The 19,964-nt window shown below is 40.2% G+C and overlaps 1 protein-coding gene across 3 annotated transcripts in view; it reads right to left on the bottom strand.

The window, feature by feature from the left end:
• Nucleotides 1-18,674, bottom strand: part of LOC136357986 (E3 SUMO-protein ligase RanBP2-like) — a 33,887-nt gene extending 15,213 nt beyond the window's left edge. Inside the window, exons 1-20 of one of the 3 annotated variants that reach the window (XM_066313722.1) lie at nt 18,416-18,674; nt 15,948-16,015; nt 15,295-15,406; nt 14,313-14,465; nt 13,240-13,470; nt 12,657-12,802; nt 11,052-11,244; nt 10,249-10,339; nt 9,173-9,382; nt 8,467-8,645; nt 8,209-8,384; nt 7,778-7,901; nt 7,274-7,435; nt 6,814-6,951; nt 6,577-6,723; nt 5,959-6,141; nt 5,793-5,876; nt 5,155-5,287; nt 4,884-4,981; nt 3-4,365 (exon numbers count right to left, since the gene is read on the bottom strand). In XM_066313722.1, the coding sequence (XP_066169819.1) occupies nt 3-4,365; nt 4,884-4,981; nt 5,155-5,287; nt 5,793-5,876; nt 5,959-6,141; nt 6,577-6,723; nt 6,814-6,951; nt 7,274-7,435; nt 7,778-7,901; nt 8,209-8,384; nt 8,467-8,645; nt 9,173-9,382; nt 10,249-10,339; nt 11,052-11,244; nt 12,657-12,802; nt 13,240-13,470; nt 14,313-14,465; nt 15,295-15,406; nt 15,948-16,015; nt 18,416-18,490 (7,066 nt within the window). In that variant the 5' untranslated portion in view covers nt 18,491-18,674. The remainder of the gene's footprint in view (nt 1-2; nt 4,366-4,883; nt 4,982-5,154; nt 5,288-5,792; nt 5,877-5,958; nt 6,142-6,576; nt 6,724-6,813; nt 6,952-7,273; nt 7,436-7,777; nt 7,902-8,208; nt 8,385-8,466; nt 8,646-9,172; nt 9,383-10,248; nt 10,340-11,051; nt 11,245-12,656; nt 12,803-13,239; nt 13,471-14,312; nt 14,466-15,294; nt 15,407-15,947; nt 16,016-18,415) is intronic. The other 2 variants (XM_066313720.1, XM_066313723.1) reach the window with 2 other exon arrangements.
• Nucleotides 18,675-19,964: the final 1,290 nt, after the last annotated feature.

Below are 19,964 nucleotides of genomic sequence, written 5' to 3'. Positions count from 1 at the left end.
ACCTTTGTCCAGAATTCTAAAGGAGAAGTTAGACGGTCCATCTTGTGTTGAAGCAGACAAGTTGTCCGCCTTGGCATCTACAGGCTTCTGAGTAGCATTTGAGATTTTTGGTGGTTCAGAGACTTCCAGTTCTTTCTGTGCTGTGCTCTGAGAAGCTGGAATATGGTCTTCACTCTTTCTTGGGGGATTAAAACTGAAGCCGAAGAGAGAACCGGTGGCTGAAGTATTTCCAAATGTGAATGTCTTCGACTTTTCATTACTGAAAATGCTCTTGACAGATTCAGATCCAAATACAAACTTTGGAGGAGAAACCACTGTTTTTGTTGGTGTTTCAGAAGTATTTGACACCTCTGCAGTCTCTATAGTTGTATCAGAAGTATCATCACCGTGGCTGACATCAGTTCTTTCTCTGGTTGTTTCTTCCAGGACAGCTACAGCATTTTTACCACATGGAGATTCTTTTGGTGTATTAGCACGAGAAGAAAGAGGTGTTATCAGTGTCTCCCTCTCTTGGGCATGCTTTGCTTCATCAAAAATTTGCTTAAATGAGTCTGCAACATCTTGCAGCTTGAATCGCACAGCCAGAAGCTCTACTTTTCTTTCCCCATCTGCAAAGTCACATGCAGTCCACACCCAGGCCCTGTCAGATCCTTTCATTTGTTGCATATTCATGTCGGGTGTTATCCTGTGATTGGCACAGAGTTTTAGTACCTGGTCCCTTCTCATTACTATACGAACTTGTTTGTTGTCATAGTTCTGCAATATCTTGATATCCCCAATCCCTCTCTCTTTCCATTGATTTGCATCTTTGTCATATCTGTAGAGTTTGGCTCTATGGCTGAAGACAACTTGCTCATTTTCCTCACCACTGGTCACTTCTACAAGATCAGGCAGAGGTACCACAGGTTCAAAGTACTGTCCATCTCTTTCCTCTTCTTGAGTAACATCAGAATCTTCATCTGTGCCTACTGATGTTCTACTCTGATTCTGTTTTGCAGGAGATTTGGATGGGCTCAAAGCAGATTTAAAGCTGAAACTAAAACCAGTGGTAGACTCTCCAAATCTAAACAGATTTTTCCTTACAGGGCTACTTGCAAGAGGTGATGCGTATACAGAACTACTTACACTATCATCCAATGCTTCTTCACGCAAGTCATAGTTATCCCATTCCAGAGTAGGGCCTGTACTTTCAGCATGTGGCTTTATAACCAAATCAGAAGTACTGCTCGTACAAACTGAGCTTACATTTTCCTCTTCTGACAGTTTAGTTTTGTCATCTGTCAGAAAAGTTTTGAGATCTTTTAAGCCACACTTCATTTCCTCTGCTCTCTGTATAAGCTGAGCTGTCCTACCTGTATCAACAAGTTTATGGGGTGTCTGCAGTGGTATATCTAGTAGTAGCCTCTGACATTCTTCAAACTTCTGTTTAAACTCCTCAGCCTGCTCTGGTGTCTTAAATTTTGCTGCTAGATGTTCCAACTTTGCATCCCCATCAGAAAAGTCATTGGCCATCCACATCCATGCTTTGTCTGAGCCAGACAGCTGTTTCAAGTTCATTGTTGTTGTTATCCAGTGATTTGCACACACCTTCAGTACCTGTTCTCGCCGCATCAATATTCTTACTTTGCCATTAACTTCATTTTTAAGAATCTTCAGATTGCCCACCCCCCGTTCTTTCCACTGGCTTGTTTCTGGATCAAACCTGAATAGCTTTACTCTCTGGGAGTACAACACTTTCTCATCTTCCTCTCCTGTAAATGGTTCTACTTTTTCAGGCATCTGAACTATAGGTTCAAAATGGATGTCATCACTGTCCTCTGTCTTATACACATCATCATCCTTCTCACCAAGGTCAGCAGATGTGTTTGCTTTCTGATCTGTTTTAGAATTTTGTGAAGAAAACAGCTTTTCACCTGCACCTGAAAAACCTTTGAAGTTAGGGTCCTTTTTGCCAAATTGAAAGCCTTCCCTAGGAGTATTTTTTGCAAGCTCAGCAAAAGTAGAAGTGCTGCTATTTTGCCCAAAAACAAAGTCGATTTTCTCCTTGTCTGCTGTTTCTTGAAACTGGAATCCAGTTCCACTGTCTGAAGGCAATTCCTTTTTGTCTTTTTCATCAATGCTTTTTAAGAAACCAGTTGTATGCTCTTTGGACGGCTCATCTTTCTTAGTGGTACTTTTACTAGACTCCTGTATCCCAAATTTAAAGCCACTTGTAGGCATTTGCATTGAAAAGCTAAATCCTTCCTTTGCAGACTTGGCTTCAGCATCAGAAGAAATCTGAAATGTAAATGGTGGTGTCTTGCCTTGCTCTAGACCAAATTTAAAGCCTGTTCCCAACTGTCCTCCATCAAGTCCAGGTAATTTACTTTTCAAGCCTGTGGTTGTTGGCAAAGTATCACCAGCTGGCTTACCAGAAGGATTTGGCGTTTTGCAGGCTACACAGACTAGTGAAGAACCTTCATTCCTCACAAGGCAAGTATCACAATCCCACTGACCTTCCTTTTTAGCAAAAAGCCCTTCAAACCCATTTTTCTGTGGCTTACTTGTATCAGCAATGGAACCAGTCCCCAGAGGAGCAGATGTCTGAACAGAAGGTATGGGTGTATTTGGTTGATTTTGAGGTTTTGGATTCTGACAGGAACAGCAGTTCATATCTTTTGCTTCATTTTGGACCTGGCATACAGGGCAGTCCCACTGACCTTCCTTTTTAGCAAAAGCAGATCCCAACTTGTCCTGCACTGTGTTACCACTCCCTTTCAAACTTGCAGAGCCAGTTAATGGGGTGCCATGTGTTTCCCACATACCTGATTTTGGATTTTGACATGATACACAATTCTTTACAGTTGCTTCATTTGGAACTAAACATACTTTACACTCCCACTGATCCTTCTTCAAGAGATGCTGCCCAAACCCACCAGAAGAATAGGCTTGCTGAGCATCCTTTCCAAATGACATAGTAGTGCTAGATGCAGTAGATGCAGCTCTAAGGGTGCCTTTGCTGTCAGGTTCACTGCTTGCTCCATCTTTTGGAAACTGAAAGCCCAAACTCATGGTCCCAGGAGTGGTTCTGTTGGGCTCCTTGATGTCCTGATTTGCTGTTTCTTTTGCAGTCCCACTGCTCTGAGCCACAGACATGTCAGCATTTGACCCCAAGGATTTTAAAATATTCTGTGCCTCCTCAAACTTTTTTTTGAAAAGCATTGCTTCTTCAGGTGTTTTAAATCTAATTGCAAGCTGTTCTGGTTTTGGCAATTCATCTGCATAGTCTAAAGCATGCCATACAAATGACTTATCTGATGCAGCATTTGGAGTTAATTTCATATCAGTATTTATGTAGTGATTTGCACAGATTTTCAGCACTTGGTCCCGCCTCATTAAGAGACGAAATTTGCCAGATACTTTATGTTTAAGTATTTTCACGTTTCCAATACCCCTTTCTTTCCATTCTTTAGATTCTGCATCAAAACGAAAGAGCTTGGCTCTGTTGCAGAAGAATTCTTCTTCATCTTCCTCACCTGTCTTTACTTCAATCTTATCAGGAAGTGGCACCACAGGATCAAAATGAGGACCATCATCATCCTCATCTCCACCATGGGTGCTTCCTCCTTCTGTTTCATGACTTCTATTGGCCAAATCTGAATTTGAAGGCATAAATACAGGTTTGTTTGGTTCTTGAACAGTAAATGTATCATTCTTCTCAAAACCCAAGGTTTTGTGTGCATTTTGTCCTGTGTTTTCTCGAGAGATGCCTGGAATATGTTTATTGCTAAAATTAAAGATATTTCTTGAACTGTTTGTGGGATCATTAATGGGCTTTTGTTCAATGTATCTATCATCCTGCAAAGGTTTATCAGATGTTAGAAGATCCAAAAGTCTTTCTCTACTATTAAAAGGTGCATTAAGGGGCTGTGGTGCAACTTGAGGGGGAGAAGAAAAAGTAAAGTCCCCATCGTTAGACTTGAAGTTAGGTTTAAATTTAAAAGTTGTTGGCTGACTTGGCTGTGCTGGTGCTGGCAGAGGTGGTTTTGACCCTTCTGCTGTTCCGGATGGTCCAAATTTAGGCATTGCCTTTGGTTCTGCAGGCTTTAAAGTGGGTGGTGTTTGCGAGCGGTTCGTGAAGTACCCCGGCTTAGGCAGAGTTGGATTGGTGCTTGCCTGTGGAACGCTGTAGTTGTAATAGTCATCAGCTGTACGGGGAGAAATGAGTGCAGTACCAGGAGAATCAAAACGCAGAGGTGGGCCATACATCTCTTGGGAAAACATACAGCCAGAAGTGTTTTGCAGAGGTGGTGTATGCATGGGTGGTGGCTGATAGGAATATATGTGTGGCTGAGGCGTAAGTCGGTTCATGCCATAGACAGGAGGCTAAAGAAGAAAACAAGCACTCTGCTTATTATGGTGACAAAGAGGACAAAATCTTACTGTGCTGAAGCCCAGGTAACATGCACTCTTAAAAGAAACACATGCTTTCAAGTTTAAACCTAAACCAGTTTTACCTTAATTTAAACCTAGATGGGCAATTGAGAACAAACACTGAAAAGGGGGCAAAATATGAGTGGGTTGCTTTTTCATGAAAAAGAGCTTTGAAAACCCCATTTTCTTTTGCCACACAATTAAGGGGGGAATAGTTAAGTGCTATCATACATACCTGTAGGAGAAATGTGCACACACATAAAATGTATTTTTTTTTAGTTTTCCCTCTCAAACTCCATATCCCAAAAGTTAAGCAGGGAGAAAAATTATCATTTTATCTCTAGCAGTTTAAATGCACCAAATTCTGCACAAGGAACTGCAATTACCTCCAGCTACGTACAGAATCAAAACCAGTCAGTAGTTTTCAGGAGATTATTTGAAGCAATTTAAGGAAATAAATTTCTTCTCACCTTTGCTGGTGTTACATTGGTTGCAGCAGTTCCTAGAAGATACTGAGAGTTATAGGCAGGTGACTGGCTGTAGAACACAGATGGGCCAGTGGTAGCAACTAAAAAGGAACACCAGGAAAACAGTCAACACTTTTACCTTTTCTTCTTGTTTTTTTTTACATACTCTTCCCAGCAATCAGTTAATGTGAATCATTAAAACACTTTAGCATTATTTTCAAAAGTCTTACTTGATTTAGCTAAGCATTTAGATAAAAATTCTGCAGCAACTTGCCTGTTAATGGGGCTTCATGAAGATTTTGTGCTCTCTGATAACTGTCTGGCATTGCATCAGTTCCATAGTTTTCAGCAGGCCACCGATGAGATGCATTTGTGTTGGAATTAAGTTTCATTTCTTGCATTTCATTCTGTCAAGACAGAGTGCCAAGCAAGAATGTAAGTATCTACCGCACAGGTATTTGTCAAAGAAAATATAAGGCATGATCCCTACCCTTTTGCTATTCATAGCATGTTCAATCCAAGGGATGGGGGTAATTAGAAAAAAACAAACCAAAAAGTACCTGCCAGATCATGCAAGACATGCCCATGAGTACAAAGTACTCCCATTGTGTTCTAAAGCCAGAACAAACCAGTAAAAAACCCAGAACCAAGTGGATGAGAAACAAGCTGATAAAAGCAAAATTCTTTCTACATACAGAAAGAGTCCCTTAAATGAGTTGCCTCAGCAGTCCTGTCCAAGTTTCAAAGAGGATCTTGAAGCAAAGGGTACCAAAACTCTGATACTCATTTCAGGCAGCTATTTACAGAAAGTAATTCTAGGAACTGTAAGTTAGCCCATGTTCTTATCACTATATCCTTACCATAACTAAAAGGCCAACAGTTCTTTACTAAATATGGTGACAGAATTTTTACCTTTAGAGCTTCCACTTGCTGACAAATCATTTGAAGTATAGATTTATGGTCTTCTGCCCACTGAGGGGGAGTTTTCGGAGAAAACTAGGGAAAGAAAAGTTAATTGACTCACTTGAATGTTTCTTACAAGATAACAATTCCCTGAAATACTAACTGGCTAACATACCTTGTAGGTCTTAGTTGGTGAAAAAGAGAACTTGGTTGGTGATGGAGTGGAATGTTTCATTGCTGAATCTACAGTTCGTGACAGGCCATTCCTGAAGGCAAGACTTCCCTCTTCAGCATTCTCACCAAGTTCCTGGATCACTGTATCTAACACCTCTCTCACGGTTTCAATAGACACTGGCAACTAGAAAGTTTTTTCAAACATGAGTCATGACTGCAATTCTCCCTCAGAACAAGACAAACTACATTCAGAACTCTGGCTGAGCAATTCATAAGTCTTTCATTACATAAATACTGGGTTTGGTTTTTTTTCAGCAAAGCTTTTAACTTGTTAGGATTCTCATAAGAAAACAATTCACACAAACCATCTTGCTTTTTCAAACTGACAAACTAAAGGACAATGGCAAAAGCTATTTGTTTACATTAAAACTTTCATCCACAGGGTAGCCAGGGTATCACATGATCTGGTAGGTTACAGAGGTTACCCAGGATTTAACTTGCCTTAATACAAAGCTTGGTCAAAAAAAACCTAACTTGAATGAAAAGGATTTCCCTTGTTGAACAGTAACCTAAGCTACTGTGTGCCTTTGAACAAGTTTTTAAAGCATGAACGACTTACATTCTCAGCAACTGACATATCTGAAGAGCTTTCTGCAATAATTTTCATTAGATAATACTTGGCTTTAAGAAGGTAAGTTTTATGCTCTTCATGTTCTTCTGGCAGCATGACATCATTTTCAATCTCTTCTGCTTTTCTTTGGAAAATCTAAAGAAGAGGACACAAAGTGAATAGTATCAGTCAGAAGGAAACTGAATAAAGAGAAGCATTTCTGGTTAATGCAACTTACAAACTTACCACAGCAAGATTCCAGTATGACACCACATTCTCAATAGCTTCAAATGCTGATAAAGCATCATCAGTTTTGCCATCAACTGCATCCAACATAGCAAATGCTATCTGTGCCTCTTCTTCATATGCTGCAACCTGAAAGACCTACAAATAAAGCAAATGAAAACTTCTACTTAACAATGGAACAATATAGTATTTTTTCCTATAATACAGGGAAAATTCTTTTTCAAGAAAGTTGGTACTGAGGGTGTTCAGTGCCTTCAAATCATACACACTATTTTAAAGGTAAGACCAAAGTTAAAAGGAGAGTATTTGCCCCCTTTATAAAACACTATAACCAAATTCCACCTTTAAGAGATTCACAGTGGTAACAACATGGAATAATACAACATAGACAAAAATCCCATGACTAGGTATGTTTCTGACACAGACCCTTCTCTTTGGCCTTGGCTCAATCAATCTGTACCTGAATGTCTACACTATGGAAGTGTTTGAAGAGAGGATCAGTAGGCTCAGAAATACTCCTATTCTTTTTGATGGTTTCCAGCATAGGCAGAACTTTCTTCCAGTAGTAGACACTTCGCCCAATATATTCCTTCTGGTCATAGAAGGAGTTAAGGTTAATTCCCTGGTGAATAAAACGGAATAGATAAGTACGTTATTTCAACAAACTCAAGTCAAAATGCTACTCCTATATATTCTTCTCCTATTTTCTTTAAGAGCTCCAAAGTCCTTCTCTTATACTAAGCAGAGTGACTATGTAAAGTAACATACATGTAGAAAATAACACTACAGTTTAAGACATGAGTAATTCATAGGGTGACTAAAACAACAAATTTGCTTATAAAATAATCCCCTGTTCTTAACAATATACATTCATCCAATCCCCCACCCCCTGAGTCTGTTCATAATTTAGAAAATAAAGAAAAACATTTTGGCTTCTATATATTTAAAAATAATATCAGCTTACTGTTTTCTGCAGGCTTTTTGCCCAGTGTATGATTAAGGCAGGTTGAAGGCCATGCTTCTCCAGTGCTCGCAGAGTACTTATGCCATGCTGTACAATAAGCCTCAGCTTTGCTGCAGTACCTGGTCTGAATATCAGAAGAAACATTCCTTGATCAGTATTTTCTGGTTTTCATCTGTTCACATACAATTCACTTAATGAATATAGCCTGCAGCTTAAGTCCTATCTTGCCTCTAGGTTAGAAATACATTGTTAGAAATGAAAATTCTATTTACAGAAATCTTTCAAGCACATCAAATCCCTACTACAAAGCTTCAATGTGAAAAATGTTCAAAAAACTTAATTTTACAAGAATCTATAAGGACAATCCAAGCTGGTGTAGCAGACGCTGCCCAGAGGTTTAATCAAACATCTCCAAATTGAAAAAGCCTTACACTGATTTTCTCTGAAGAACAGTACGAACAGCATCCCACCAGGATTTTTGCTTTTCAGTATAGAGTTGTTTGCATATTGGCAATGGTAAGAATTGAGGCTGATGTGCACTGTAGTGAGAATTAAACTTCTCTTGCAGTTGTAAGTTGCTAGTGAATACCACTCCAAGTAGGAATACCTGTTTTTAAAAAATAAAGTTATTAATGACAATCAAACTTCATTTGTACAGTATCCCTTAAAGAACTCAAAAGTTCACTTACTTCAAGGTCTAACAGGCAAATAGATTCAGGAGCATCTGTTTCAAGTCTTGATGTTTCTTGGGGCAAGTGAAAAAGCTGTTTTAACCATTTGCGCATGGGGGGTAAAACTGACATGGAGTTCCACTGCAAGCCGAGCCACACGAGGTGCTGGAGACTGCCATTGTGCAATCGAATGGCACCTAGGCAAAAAACAAGGTTGGATGCAAATATCAGCTTCCTGCAAGCCCTCAATACTGCTATCTGATCAAAGCTGGGTTTCACATTTCACTCTGTCAGAGCGGCCAAAGATACTTTACAGACCAACGAGCATCAAGATTCCACGTCTCACTTACAAAGGGTTACAAACTTCAGCCAAACATACCAAGTTCATCTAAGAGCTCAAAGCCATCAACCACTTAAGCTTCTGAGGGGATGACTCTCTTCATTTCCACTCTTTCCTTATTCAGTCCAATCGAGAACTAGTTCAGCAAACCTATTTACTTCTCCAAAAATCCTTAAGGAATTACTGAAGAAAATTTCATTGCAATGTAAAGAAGCGTTAAGTCTTTCCTATGACATTAAGGCAACTTTGGACAGCTATTCCAGGTGTTTGTCTTTTGTTGCAAAACAAGTATTTGTGTACCAGCAGTACCTCTTCCACAAGTATTTGCAGAAGAGGTTCTGGTACGCAAAGCTGTGTTGTGTTTCAGAAAGTAACACCTCTTACCAATATCATATTTGTGAAGTTCCACTTGCACTGGTGTTTGTGTACTGACATTTCCAATATCATCTGTGCCGATAAAAGACCTCTCTCTGCAAGCTCCACTCTCAAACAGGCTATCAAACAATGCAAATGAGCCATTCTTGTTTGCAAATGATTCCACAATCTCTTTAAAGAAGTCTTGCTTGCCATGACTTAAGTTCAGCAGCATATGACCTAGAAAACAAAAATATCACTTCACATAAATAAAGCGAACACGAGGAAAGTAGTATTTGCTATACTGGACTGCTCTTTGCAACTGAAGGCTAGATGGAAATCAGGATTTCCCCTTATGAAACCTACAGACTGTTCCAGTATACTCTCCCTGTAATTAGGTCAGTGTTTCAGCACATAGGCTTTCCAAGCTTTTAATGACAACAATCCCAAAGAATTTGTAAATCCAGTTCTTTAGGAAAACAAAGCCCTCCCATCATGACTGTTCTAAGGGCATTCCAAGTGACTGCAAAATAAATAGCTGTAATACAGGCAGAACTCTGCATTAACAAAATCCATTCTGAAATAAAATGAACCTGATGTCTAGGAGGTTCATGTTTTCATCTAGGCCCTCTTAGAATTTTGTTGACTGAAAACTGTCTATGCTTGGCAGCACAACGAACAAAGCTGATGAACAAGTGAAAGAATGAAAAGATCAAGGAAACAAACTAATATTTTCTTTCCCTCTTGGGGCTAACAATACTTGCAAAACAGCATTGGTAGGCAGAAGCCAATTCCAGTAGATTTAACAGACAATAAAAGCGAAACTCTACCTTAGCATGCTAGAAAGTCAGAAAGGAGGGAAAAACCCAACCACTACTGAAACAAAGAACACACTCTACCAGCATGCTTTAAGAGGAGAAAAATAACTTTAGGTGTCAGAACCAAACTACTGTTTTATTTTACATATGTAGTTAGAACCTATAAGGTTTTACTACACATTGCAGTGATAATGTTACAAGAAACAAAATTATGTTTTTAAACTAACATTAGCCTTTACTGTAAGTCTGCAGCACTAAAATGAAACTATACAGCTTTTGTTTTATTACCAGACTGGCTTTTTCGATCACAGGCCAACGTTTCTAGCAGATCTTGTCCGGTTTGATCCCCCTTTATGAGTTTGGACTTTGGTTTAGGAACCTGGTGAAGTAAGGAGAAAATTGTTACAGGTTTTTCACAATAAGAGCAGGACATTTAAATGAATCTTGGAAATTAAGAAATACTTCTTTTTAGCATTAGGAAGCTATAGGAAAACAGGCATTATTCATTCTGAAGGTACATATACTGGGTGTGGTTCTGTGTGGGATGGGCAAAGAGCAGAGAACCCACCTAGATTACACAGGTGAGCAAGTACAGCTATTAAAAGTAACATTAAGCGTACACAAGAGGAAGTAATACCTGCAACTCAAACAATTGTATAAAAAAAAACAAACAAGGCAAAGAATTCATAAGGCAAAGAACCTTGATTTTTTTAAATTCTGTTGTCTATCCAACAAGTATATGGGAACTATTCAATTCCTCTCCTTCCTTTCCTACAGGATTAGGAGACACACAACATGTGAATTTGTTATATTATGAAAAAGGAAATATACTGCAGGAAACAAATGCACTAATACTTAAGAATCAGGTTACTCTGGTAAGAGGAACAGTTGAAGGTGTACTTTTACCCTATTTGTATCATTTGAAACTTTTAAACAATTGTGAAAGAGAAGGGTTTGGTGAGTGAGGACACAGTTCTTCTTTAGATACATAAACACTAGTTCATCACAGGAATACAGGAATTCAACACACGCACAGGTAAAAAGCTTTAAGAAAAGCATCAACTAAAGGCTTAGACTGAAAAATCATTTACCTGGAAACTCAGGAGATAACACAATGCTGCTAGTTCACACGTAGCTCTCCACTGTGCCTCATTGTCTTGGGCCATTTTCAGCAGCAAAGCTCCAGCATGCATGTACAGCTGTCCTTTCATTTCCACATAGGTACGAGACAACTCGTCAGCCACATTCACGTATGGTTTTACTGACTGAAGCACACGATCAAAACTAAAATGCAGAGAAGACTCATTCTAAACAGAGTCCTGGTAAAAGCTATAGCAGCTGATTTTGGATCATGCTCATTAACTGTGAATTAAGTAACTTCATGAGTCAATGGTAAGTACTGTTTCTTAAGTAACTTGTTTAAACTCAAGTTACTAGAAAGTACAATTACCTCAAACTCCCAAAGCTCTCAAGTTTATTGAAGCAAATATTACCTAGATACTTATAGTCTTTTTCATATCATTTTTGCACAGCTACTTTTAAAACTCTTGTCCAGAACTACACAGAAACTTGTTCACTACTGCAGACTTAGAGATATACAGGAGGTATTGTTGACTCTGCTCTTTCTTTTCGTTACCAGAAAGGTCCAAAATACTGTTTAATGGGCTCTTCAAAAATAGAAGGTACAGAAATTCTAGTACCTGTAGATTAGTATACAATCCTCACTCAGGAGAAAGTTTCCAGAAAACAGTTAAAACAATTTTTCAGCTGCTGAACAAGATTATAATGGCTGTTACCATTGCCATGATCTGGAAGTGCTTCAGATGTGAACATCTCAAAACACTTCAGTAAATCAGAAGCAGAAAACTCAACATGGTCAATGTTAGAGGAGAAAAAAACAAAACATGCTTGGGTATTAAATATTCCTCATCCACTCTGTACTACTTCGAATACTCATGCAAGATTAACAGACCCAATACTTTCACAAAACACAATATAACAGCCATTATTCTACCAAGGAACAAAGATAAGTTAGTAAAAACCAGTAACAAAGGAAAGATAATGGCAAGAAACACAGATCTTAATCAAGTTACTCACTACAAACACCATTTTCTACTGCTCTAGATGCACCACAGATGGTAAGCCTTTAAGTTGGCTGTAACACCACCAGTTTTCTCTGAAGGAGGCTATTCTTGCTACAGGTGGTTTGCTCCCTCTCAGTTATACTATATACACAAAGTTCCTAATTACACCAGTGTGCAGTGTTATTTAAAAATAAAACTACTGGGGCAAAGTTGAGAGAAAAGAGGTAGTCTTGGGTTTTCAGTTTGACCTTTTTTTGTTGCTTTGTTTGGATTGGAATTTATTGAGCCAGTGTTTATTTTTTTCCAATTGTTTGGGAAATTTGGATTAGTCAATTGCTTAATTACAGAACAACTTTTCTAACTGAAGGAAAAGAAGGTACAAAGACACAGGATATAAATGAGTCTTCTCTATGGCTGTGTGCTGACCACTCAAACATCTGTCAAAAGACAGCCTGGGGTTCACATCCAGTAATCACTCTTGGCAGTCAGTACAGAGAATCAATCTCTTCTCTCATCCAAAACCAAGGTAAGATGTGAAACAGAAGCGTGGCAGATATTATGTGAACCATTCTTAGAGTGCCTTTTCTTACTACAGAAAAGTTTAAACAGTACCTTTCGAGTGCCTCTCTGCATTCCTGAACATCTCTAGAAGAAAGTGTCAGTTTGACAAAGCTGGAATAGGCCAGCAGATGATCTTTCTTGATAGTTCTCCAGTTATTTTTATCAGACTCCAAGTCTTGTAAAGATTCCAGATATTCCTAAAGAAGAAAGTTCATCACAGGATAAGGAACAGTCATCCTTCCATGAAGACAAGGGCAGTACTTCTCCAAAACACACTAGTAGCACTTATTGCATAATCCAGTTTCACAGGTGAGACCTTAACATATTCTTCAGCAGCAAAGTTCCAGGGAACTATTTGCTCGAGCAATTTTATCCCTAATGGAACTGCTGTGTCTAACCCAGCTTTTGAAGTAAGAAACTCAATAGCTCTATAAAGGTTAATTTTAGGGAGAAAATTCCAATTTAAAAAACCAAAAACACAAGAAGTATTTTGTAATTCCACTGGTTTCAGTAGACTTGCATTTGAAGGAGTTACATCCCTTGAGATATAGCTGTCAGAACAAGGACACTAAGAGAAATAGACCAGGTAAAAAGATATGGAAGACTACCACAGGATCAAAATATGATTAAACACCTCAAATGTCTCTACAACACAGGAACACCATTCCAAGCTTGACTGCAAAGGTATTCTCTTCTCTGCTTCCTGACAGTGGAGCACAGCATCCTTTAATCTGTTATTTGAACGGTAGAGTGCAACTAGTCTGATGTTTATGTAGACATCATCTGGTCTTGCATAAAGTTCTGCTTGAATCAAGTCAAAAAGCTGATTCCACCCATCTTCCCCTTTACAATCCAGTAACTGCTCCTGTTGAAACATCAAGGCAACATGTTAATATTTCACTTCCCACATCAGTCTTCTGAGCAACTACAGCACTAGACAACATTCTTTCCTCCACTACATAGACTACATCACTCTAGCTAGAGTACTCTTAACAGCTTTCAGGTATTACATGAAGTTTGATGAAATACTCAAATATTTAAAAATGTGTATGACTATCACAGAAGAAAAATCCTCTCAGAGGAATTTGCCTCTTACCAAGAGTAAGGAATGTTTCTCAAAACATTTGGTTCAGTGACAGCAGACCATGCCATAGACTATCTGGCTTAAAAAAAACCAGACACCTTGTGACTTCAATGTGGCTGCTGCCCAGCAACACAAAATTAATATACCTGTGCAAAAGTGACACTGTATGGCTCAAAGTATTTACATGATATTAGAGAATTATAGCATTTCTCACACTCCACAGGAATTACCATAATACAGATTTAAAAGCGAAAAAGTAGTGTAAAGCAAGAAAGTCTGAGTTCACAGATTGGCTACCTTCCTGCCAGTGACACAACAGAAAGAACAAGTGGCATCTATCTAGTCTTTACCTTCTTGACCATGATAAATAAGAATCTCTCAACATTTTGGAAGAGGATTAAACTTAAAACATTAGAAAGGGTATGAAAGCATGCAGCTCCAGCTGCCTTTAAAACTGGACAAAAATGTCAGCCTAGAAAGACTGATATTAAAACTATTAGCTGTTGCAAAGATGCCAAAATACTTTAGCCATAGTGTTTTGCTTGACGTGACAGGCAAAAGGCACTCCAGACAGGTGCTGAAAGTTTGTTCAAGCCATTGAACAGAGGTAATTTTGAACTTACCTTCAACCTGTAAATAGCAGGACTCCCAGGAAAGAGCTTAGCAGCTCTGTCAACCCAATATTTTGCTCTTCCATCAGTGATGTCATTACTGCACAGTAACTCTGCAATCTTCAATACAAGATCTTTCTGTGTTGGGTTCAATTCCACAGAACGCTGTTTTTCCCCCATGCAGACACAGGAGTAAAAAAAAAAAAAAGGCAACTTTAATTTATGATCCATGTAGAACAGGTAAGAGTTACATCCCCACATGCCACCACTAGTTCACAGCACCCAAACAGAACTGCTGAAATTCAGAAAAGCATAGGAGACAATATAGACACCACTTCCTCTGCATCTATCACTAACAACTGCTATACACAGACAGCAGGACTATAAGGACCTCTAGTCTAGCCAGGTGTAAAAAAAAAAAAAAAAAAGATGGTTTAAGAAGTGTGGTAGTACTCCATACATAGAGTTATGTTGGCCAGATGTCTGAGCAATCTTTCCTTCCAAAGCCAGAACAAAGGCAACCCAACTGGAAATTTGACATTTATATGCTTGCCCAATCAAAATTAAGATTTGTCCCTCCCTTCTGCACCTGGCCTCTTCAAAACCAAATTAAAAAACACACAGTAAGCCTACAGTCTTCTAGTAGCAACTAAACTCCAGCTGTCATCACAGTTTACATTACAGGATTCTACAACAGTAGTCCAAGAGGCAATGCATGACCTGGGGAGAACTTAACAGTAGGTAGGACAAAGATCAAGTCCAGAAGAAAAAAACAAAGAAGCAACTTCAAAATACACTAGAGAAGCAAGGGATATCAAGTGAAGAATCCTCTCTGCAGTGTTTCACGTGCTTTCCATTGTCAAATGTGTATGACATAGCTTTCCCAGGAGTATGTTTTCTTCTATGGGTTTGAGAATGTTTAGCCATAGAAGGGTTTTAGAAATCCATTTATAAATAAATAAAGCAGAACATTAGGGGTGAATGTAGTACTTACCTTGTAACATCCAAAAGCTTTTTCTATGTTATCCTCAGCTTCATAAATTTGTCCAAGAAATCTGTGTGCTTTTGGATCTCTCTCTTGTACATTGAGGTATGTAGATATGTATCTGTGAAGGGGGGAAAAAAATCAGTTACTTGATCAGTGTTTTTCACTACCACTTCCCCTCTCACCCAAGCTCTAATGGCAATTTTATCTGCCATACAGGACACACAGATGTATTCTGTTCTAGATGCTTTGGCCAGACCACAGAAGTGTGGACATGTTGTGTTCCAGACACTGTGTCAGGACCTTTAAGTAAGCAGCAACATGGTTTATACCTGTACAAATGCTACTTACTCACCAACCTGCATTTCTCTTGATTAAAAAAAATAAAAGCAGGAGTTTGTAGAAATGGTAAGAACTACTCAATACAATGAGCAAAAAACCAGCCAATTCAACCAGGTAAGTTTTTTTCAGTACCACAAAACTAATCTCCTTTTAAATTATTGTTTTACAAAGGTTTAAAAAGCACTCAATGTCAACACTGACTGTTAGCTTAAAGCAGCAGAATATTCATCTTGGTTTCTCTGGTCTACTTCATACAAACACAGCTTTTTTTTTTTACACTTCAGAGAACAAAAAACCAAATGTCCATCAATGCATGTTACCTTTTAGCGAGTTCATATTCTTTTATTTCAAAATACAGCTTAGCAAAGAGGAATCCTTTCATCGATTTCTGAAGGAGAAAAAACATGATAAACACACTTTAGACATCTGGTACTTCAAAAGTAATTCCCTAATGAGTGACTTTTCTTTTGAGCAATGCCTAATACCCAAGGGAGGGAATTTAAAGATTCGTTATCAGCTCAAACTCACTCATCACATACAAGAGTTTGTTTCTGAAAGATGTAGGTTAAGAATGAACAGAATAGAAGTTTTTGTTATAAAAAGGCTACTAGGAAGATAAGAGATTACAAGAGAAGAAAACAACAAGCCTTTAAACATGTGATATTTCATACATCACTCATTAAAGAGAGTGGAAGAATAGGTTCACCTACATTTAGTTTATGCCTTTGCAATGTAGCAGGGAAAAAGATATTCTACAAATCAAGTGAGAGCTGCCATTTAGCCCTACTGCAGTGTACTGTCATTAGACACTACTGTTTAAGTATACTTGAGGAAAAAGCAACTTTAGCTTAAGTCATTCTCAGTCTGGGTAAGAAATGCATTTATTAAATTTAGTTTATTTCTGATTAAAGTAACTTAATGTACACACCCTATGGGCAAGAGGTGCAAATATCTCCAACGGTATTTTTTGGGAGGTAAAACAAGAAAGTAACAAAGAAGCCAAGGTGGCAGAAGCATGATCAGGAGGAAAAGTGAAAGGAGTGAGTTAAAGAACTGGCAAAATTACAAGCAAAAAGGTAGGAGGAAACCAGACAAATTTATAGCTTTAGCTCTCAGTATCAAAAACATTTCTGCTTTTGAACCAAGAAACACTGGAGCTAGTTACATCTATGATTCCAAACAAGTGTGTACATTTTGAAATCACCTGAATTATAAGTCTCCCTCCCTCACCACTGTTATTCATGCAAAATTTTAAGAAGCAGTTAAAAATTAAAGCAGGCCTCCTAGGATATCTCATTTCGAGACTGTATTTTTGAAGCCTGTTATAAGAGGAAAACTGAAGCATGTCAGAATGGAGCTGCATTTGGCATCTTCTTTTAAACATGGATGAAAAGAAGCCTCATAATAAATGCTTTGGAGCCTTATAAGCACCCCCTCCTTAAATCAACACAACAGGAAAAATCAGTAACATTCTCCACCAGTGACTGTGCTTATACAATTAGTTGTAGGCATTACTTATTTAAAAAAACCTAAATAATATGCACCAGTTAAGTCTTAAGCAAAACAGGAGAGGATTTATTTTGCTGTTGAGTTCAGCAGGAATTTCAAAACAATTGAAGAGCACCTATGAGTCTGAGAGTGGTGCCCTTGACATTGCCTGCTCTAAACAGTACTCAAATCAATTAAGCCACAGAACAACTTTGTTGCTGTTGGGAAAGATACAAATAATGATGATGTGCACAAGGCCTGCATTAAGGCCCTACTGCATAATGGTGAACATGGATGTATTCATACTATACAACACAGTGCTGAATATTCTAACTAAAAAAAAAAAAATCAATTCAAGAGCAGTAGAACAGGATCTTTCAGGATTAAATAGCTCCCATGAATTGCATCAGACTGTGATCCTTTTCCAGATATAATGAAAAATGGTAACGAGCTATGCAGAGATCCTCATCCTTCTGGCCAGTTACTAAAATACAACAGAAAGGTTCTTTTTTCTCTCCTAATACTGCTACAAAGAAAAGACTATTGATGAGACAACACACAAAATTGAAAGTGCTTCATGTGTTCCTTGTTTAGAGTCTTCTGCAAAAACGAAACTCGGGAATCTTTTTCTGAGAAACGAAACTCGGCAAACGCGGGAACTAAACCCTCACAAAACTTAAGAAGTCTCTACTCAGAGAGCTGATAGACTCTTTAAAACTACACTACGGCTTACCAGCTGTAAAATATAGGTGCACAGCTCTAGTAAGCCACTGCTGCCAGTTACGGAAAGCACGTCCAGTACGCGAAACCCCTTGGCCCTTCCTCAGCTTCCCCTACCTCACTCGACTTACACATACCCCGAGTAATTACATGCTCAGAAAAACTCCCAAATACACCATAACTCACAGAGTACCAGAGCAATCAGGAAGGGAAGAGACCTCTGAAGATCATCTAGTCCAACAACCTGCCATGGCTCGGTCACCTAGGACAGGCGATATAGGCACGCCCAGGTGGCGTTTGAGTGTCCCCAGAAAGACACCCCTCCAGAGAGGGACCCTTTTTCCTCTTCCCACCACGGACGGGCCAAGCAGACCGACACGGAGCTCGGCGCGGGGAGGCCGCAGAGAGCAGCCGCCCCCCAGCCCAGCAGCACAGGGGCGGCGATCGCAGCCGCCCCCCGGCCCGTGGGCAGCGAGGCCTCCCCGCGGCGGGCACGGGATGCGGCCCCACACCGGCCGCACGGAGCGGCCGCAGCGCCCACCGGGCCCGGCGAGGGCGGGCAACGCGAGGCCGCGCTTACCTCTCTGGGGGACCGAGCCGCGGCCTGCAAGGAGGCGACGTAGCGCTCCACCTCGGGCTTCGTCCGCCTCATCATGGCGCCCCCGCGGCGGCGGAGGCCGCGCCCGGCCTCTGTCGCGGCGGAACGCGCCTTCCCGGCCGGCCGGCGGCCTTGGCCCGGCGCCTGCGGAGGGAAGGCGGAGGGAAGGCGGAGGGAAGGGGAAGGAAGCGCAGCAGCGACGCGGCCGCCGCGCGTTACGCAAGTTCCCGCTCAGCCGCGCGGCGCGCGCAGCCCCGGCGCGTGCCCGGCTCCCGCCCCCAAATCAACGGCCGGGGGCGGGACCCGGCCGGGTCTGCGCATGCGCACGGAGGAGGGGGGCGAGCGTATTAGAAAATGTGTCTTGGGAAATTGTGAGAAACCAAGTTTTAGCATTATCTCGCCTAAAACTACCATAAACTCACCTCAGTAATATATAAATATATATGGTGATAATATACTTATCACCTAAATATTATACTATATATGTATGTATATTTAGTTAATGAATTTTTACCCAAAGCTAAGTAACAGTTCTGGCGCCCTCACCGCAAGAAGGACGTGGAACTCTTGGAGCAAGTCCAGAGGAGAGACAGGAGGCTGACCGGAGGACTGGAGCATCTCCCCTACGAAGGCAGGGTGAGGAAGTTGGGGCTGTGCAGCTTGGAGAAGAGAAGGCTCCATGGAGACCTCATAGCAACCTTCCAGTATCTGAGGGGCCTACAGGGAAGCAGGAGAAAGACTCGGTCTTGAACTGTAGTGATAGGACAAGGAGCAATTGCTACAATTAAAAGAGGGGCAATTTAGAATAGATATAAGGATGAAGTTCTGCACTGTGATGGCAGTGAAGCGCTGGCTCGGGTTGCCTGGAGAAGTTGTGGGTGCCCCATCCCAGGCGGTTTTCAAGGCCAGGTTAGATGGAGCTCTGAGAAATCTGGCCTGGTGGGAAGTGTCACTCATGGCAGAGGCTTGGGACTAGATCTTTAAGGTCCCTTCCAACCTGTAATATTCCAAGATTCTATACTTCGTGTTTCAGAGCAACTATAAATTTAATCTGTAAGTATAAGGGCCCTTTTACTGAGATCCAATGCTCTAGAAAACCAGTCTCCAAGTATTACAGCAGCTGTGCTGAGAAACCCTTTTTTTCCAGGCACTGTGGATAGTATCATTAAGTAATTAATCGCTAAAACACAGCTGGGAACATGGACTAAAAGATGGACCAGCAACCCTCAAGGCAGGACAGATTTGCAAGTTGTAGTTTTACGGGTTTGGTGGCTTGAGGATGAGCCCTGTGGTGAAATTCCCAGGAGGAAGCCTCAGATTCTACCCACTGGAATTAGCCATCTTTCCTGCCAGTTCAGATGCTTTGGTCAAAATAAGGCCACTGGGCCATATCTCTTAAGAAGTGTAGTTAAAAATAATTTCTCCAGTTCTCTATCTCAAACAACCCATTGACAGTCACAGGATTCCTGCTACACCTAAAACATACTGACAGCCCCACGGCTCTTACACTCTTTGCAGGAAAAATAAGGAA

Source organism: Sylvia atricapilla, chromosome 2 (assembly GCF_009819655.1).
Source record: "Sylvia atricapilla isolate bSylAtr1 chromosome 2, bSylAtr1.pri, whole genome shotgun sequence".
Taxonomy (NCBI): Eukaryota; Metazoa; Chordata; class Aves; order Passeriformes; family Sylviidae; genus Sylvia; species Sylvia atricapilla.
This window is presented reverse-complemented; position numbering and strand designations above follow the sequence as displayed.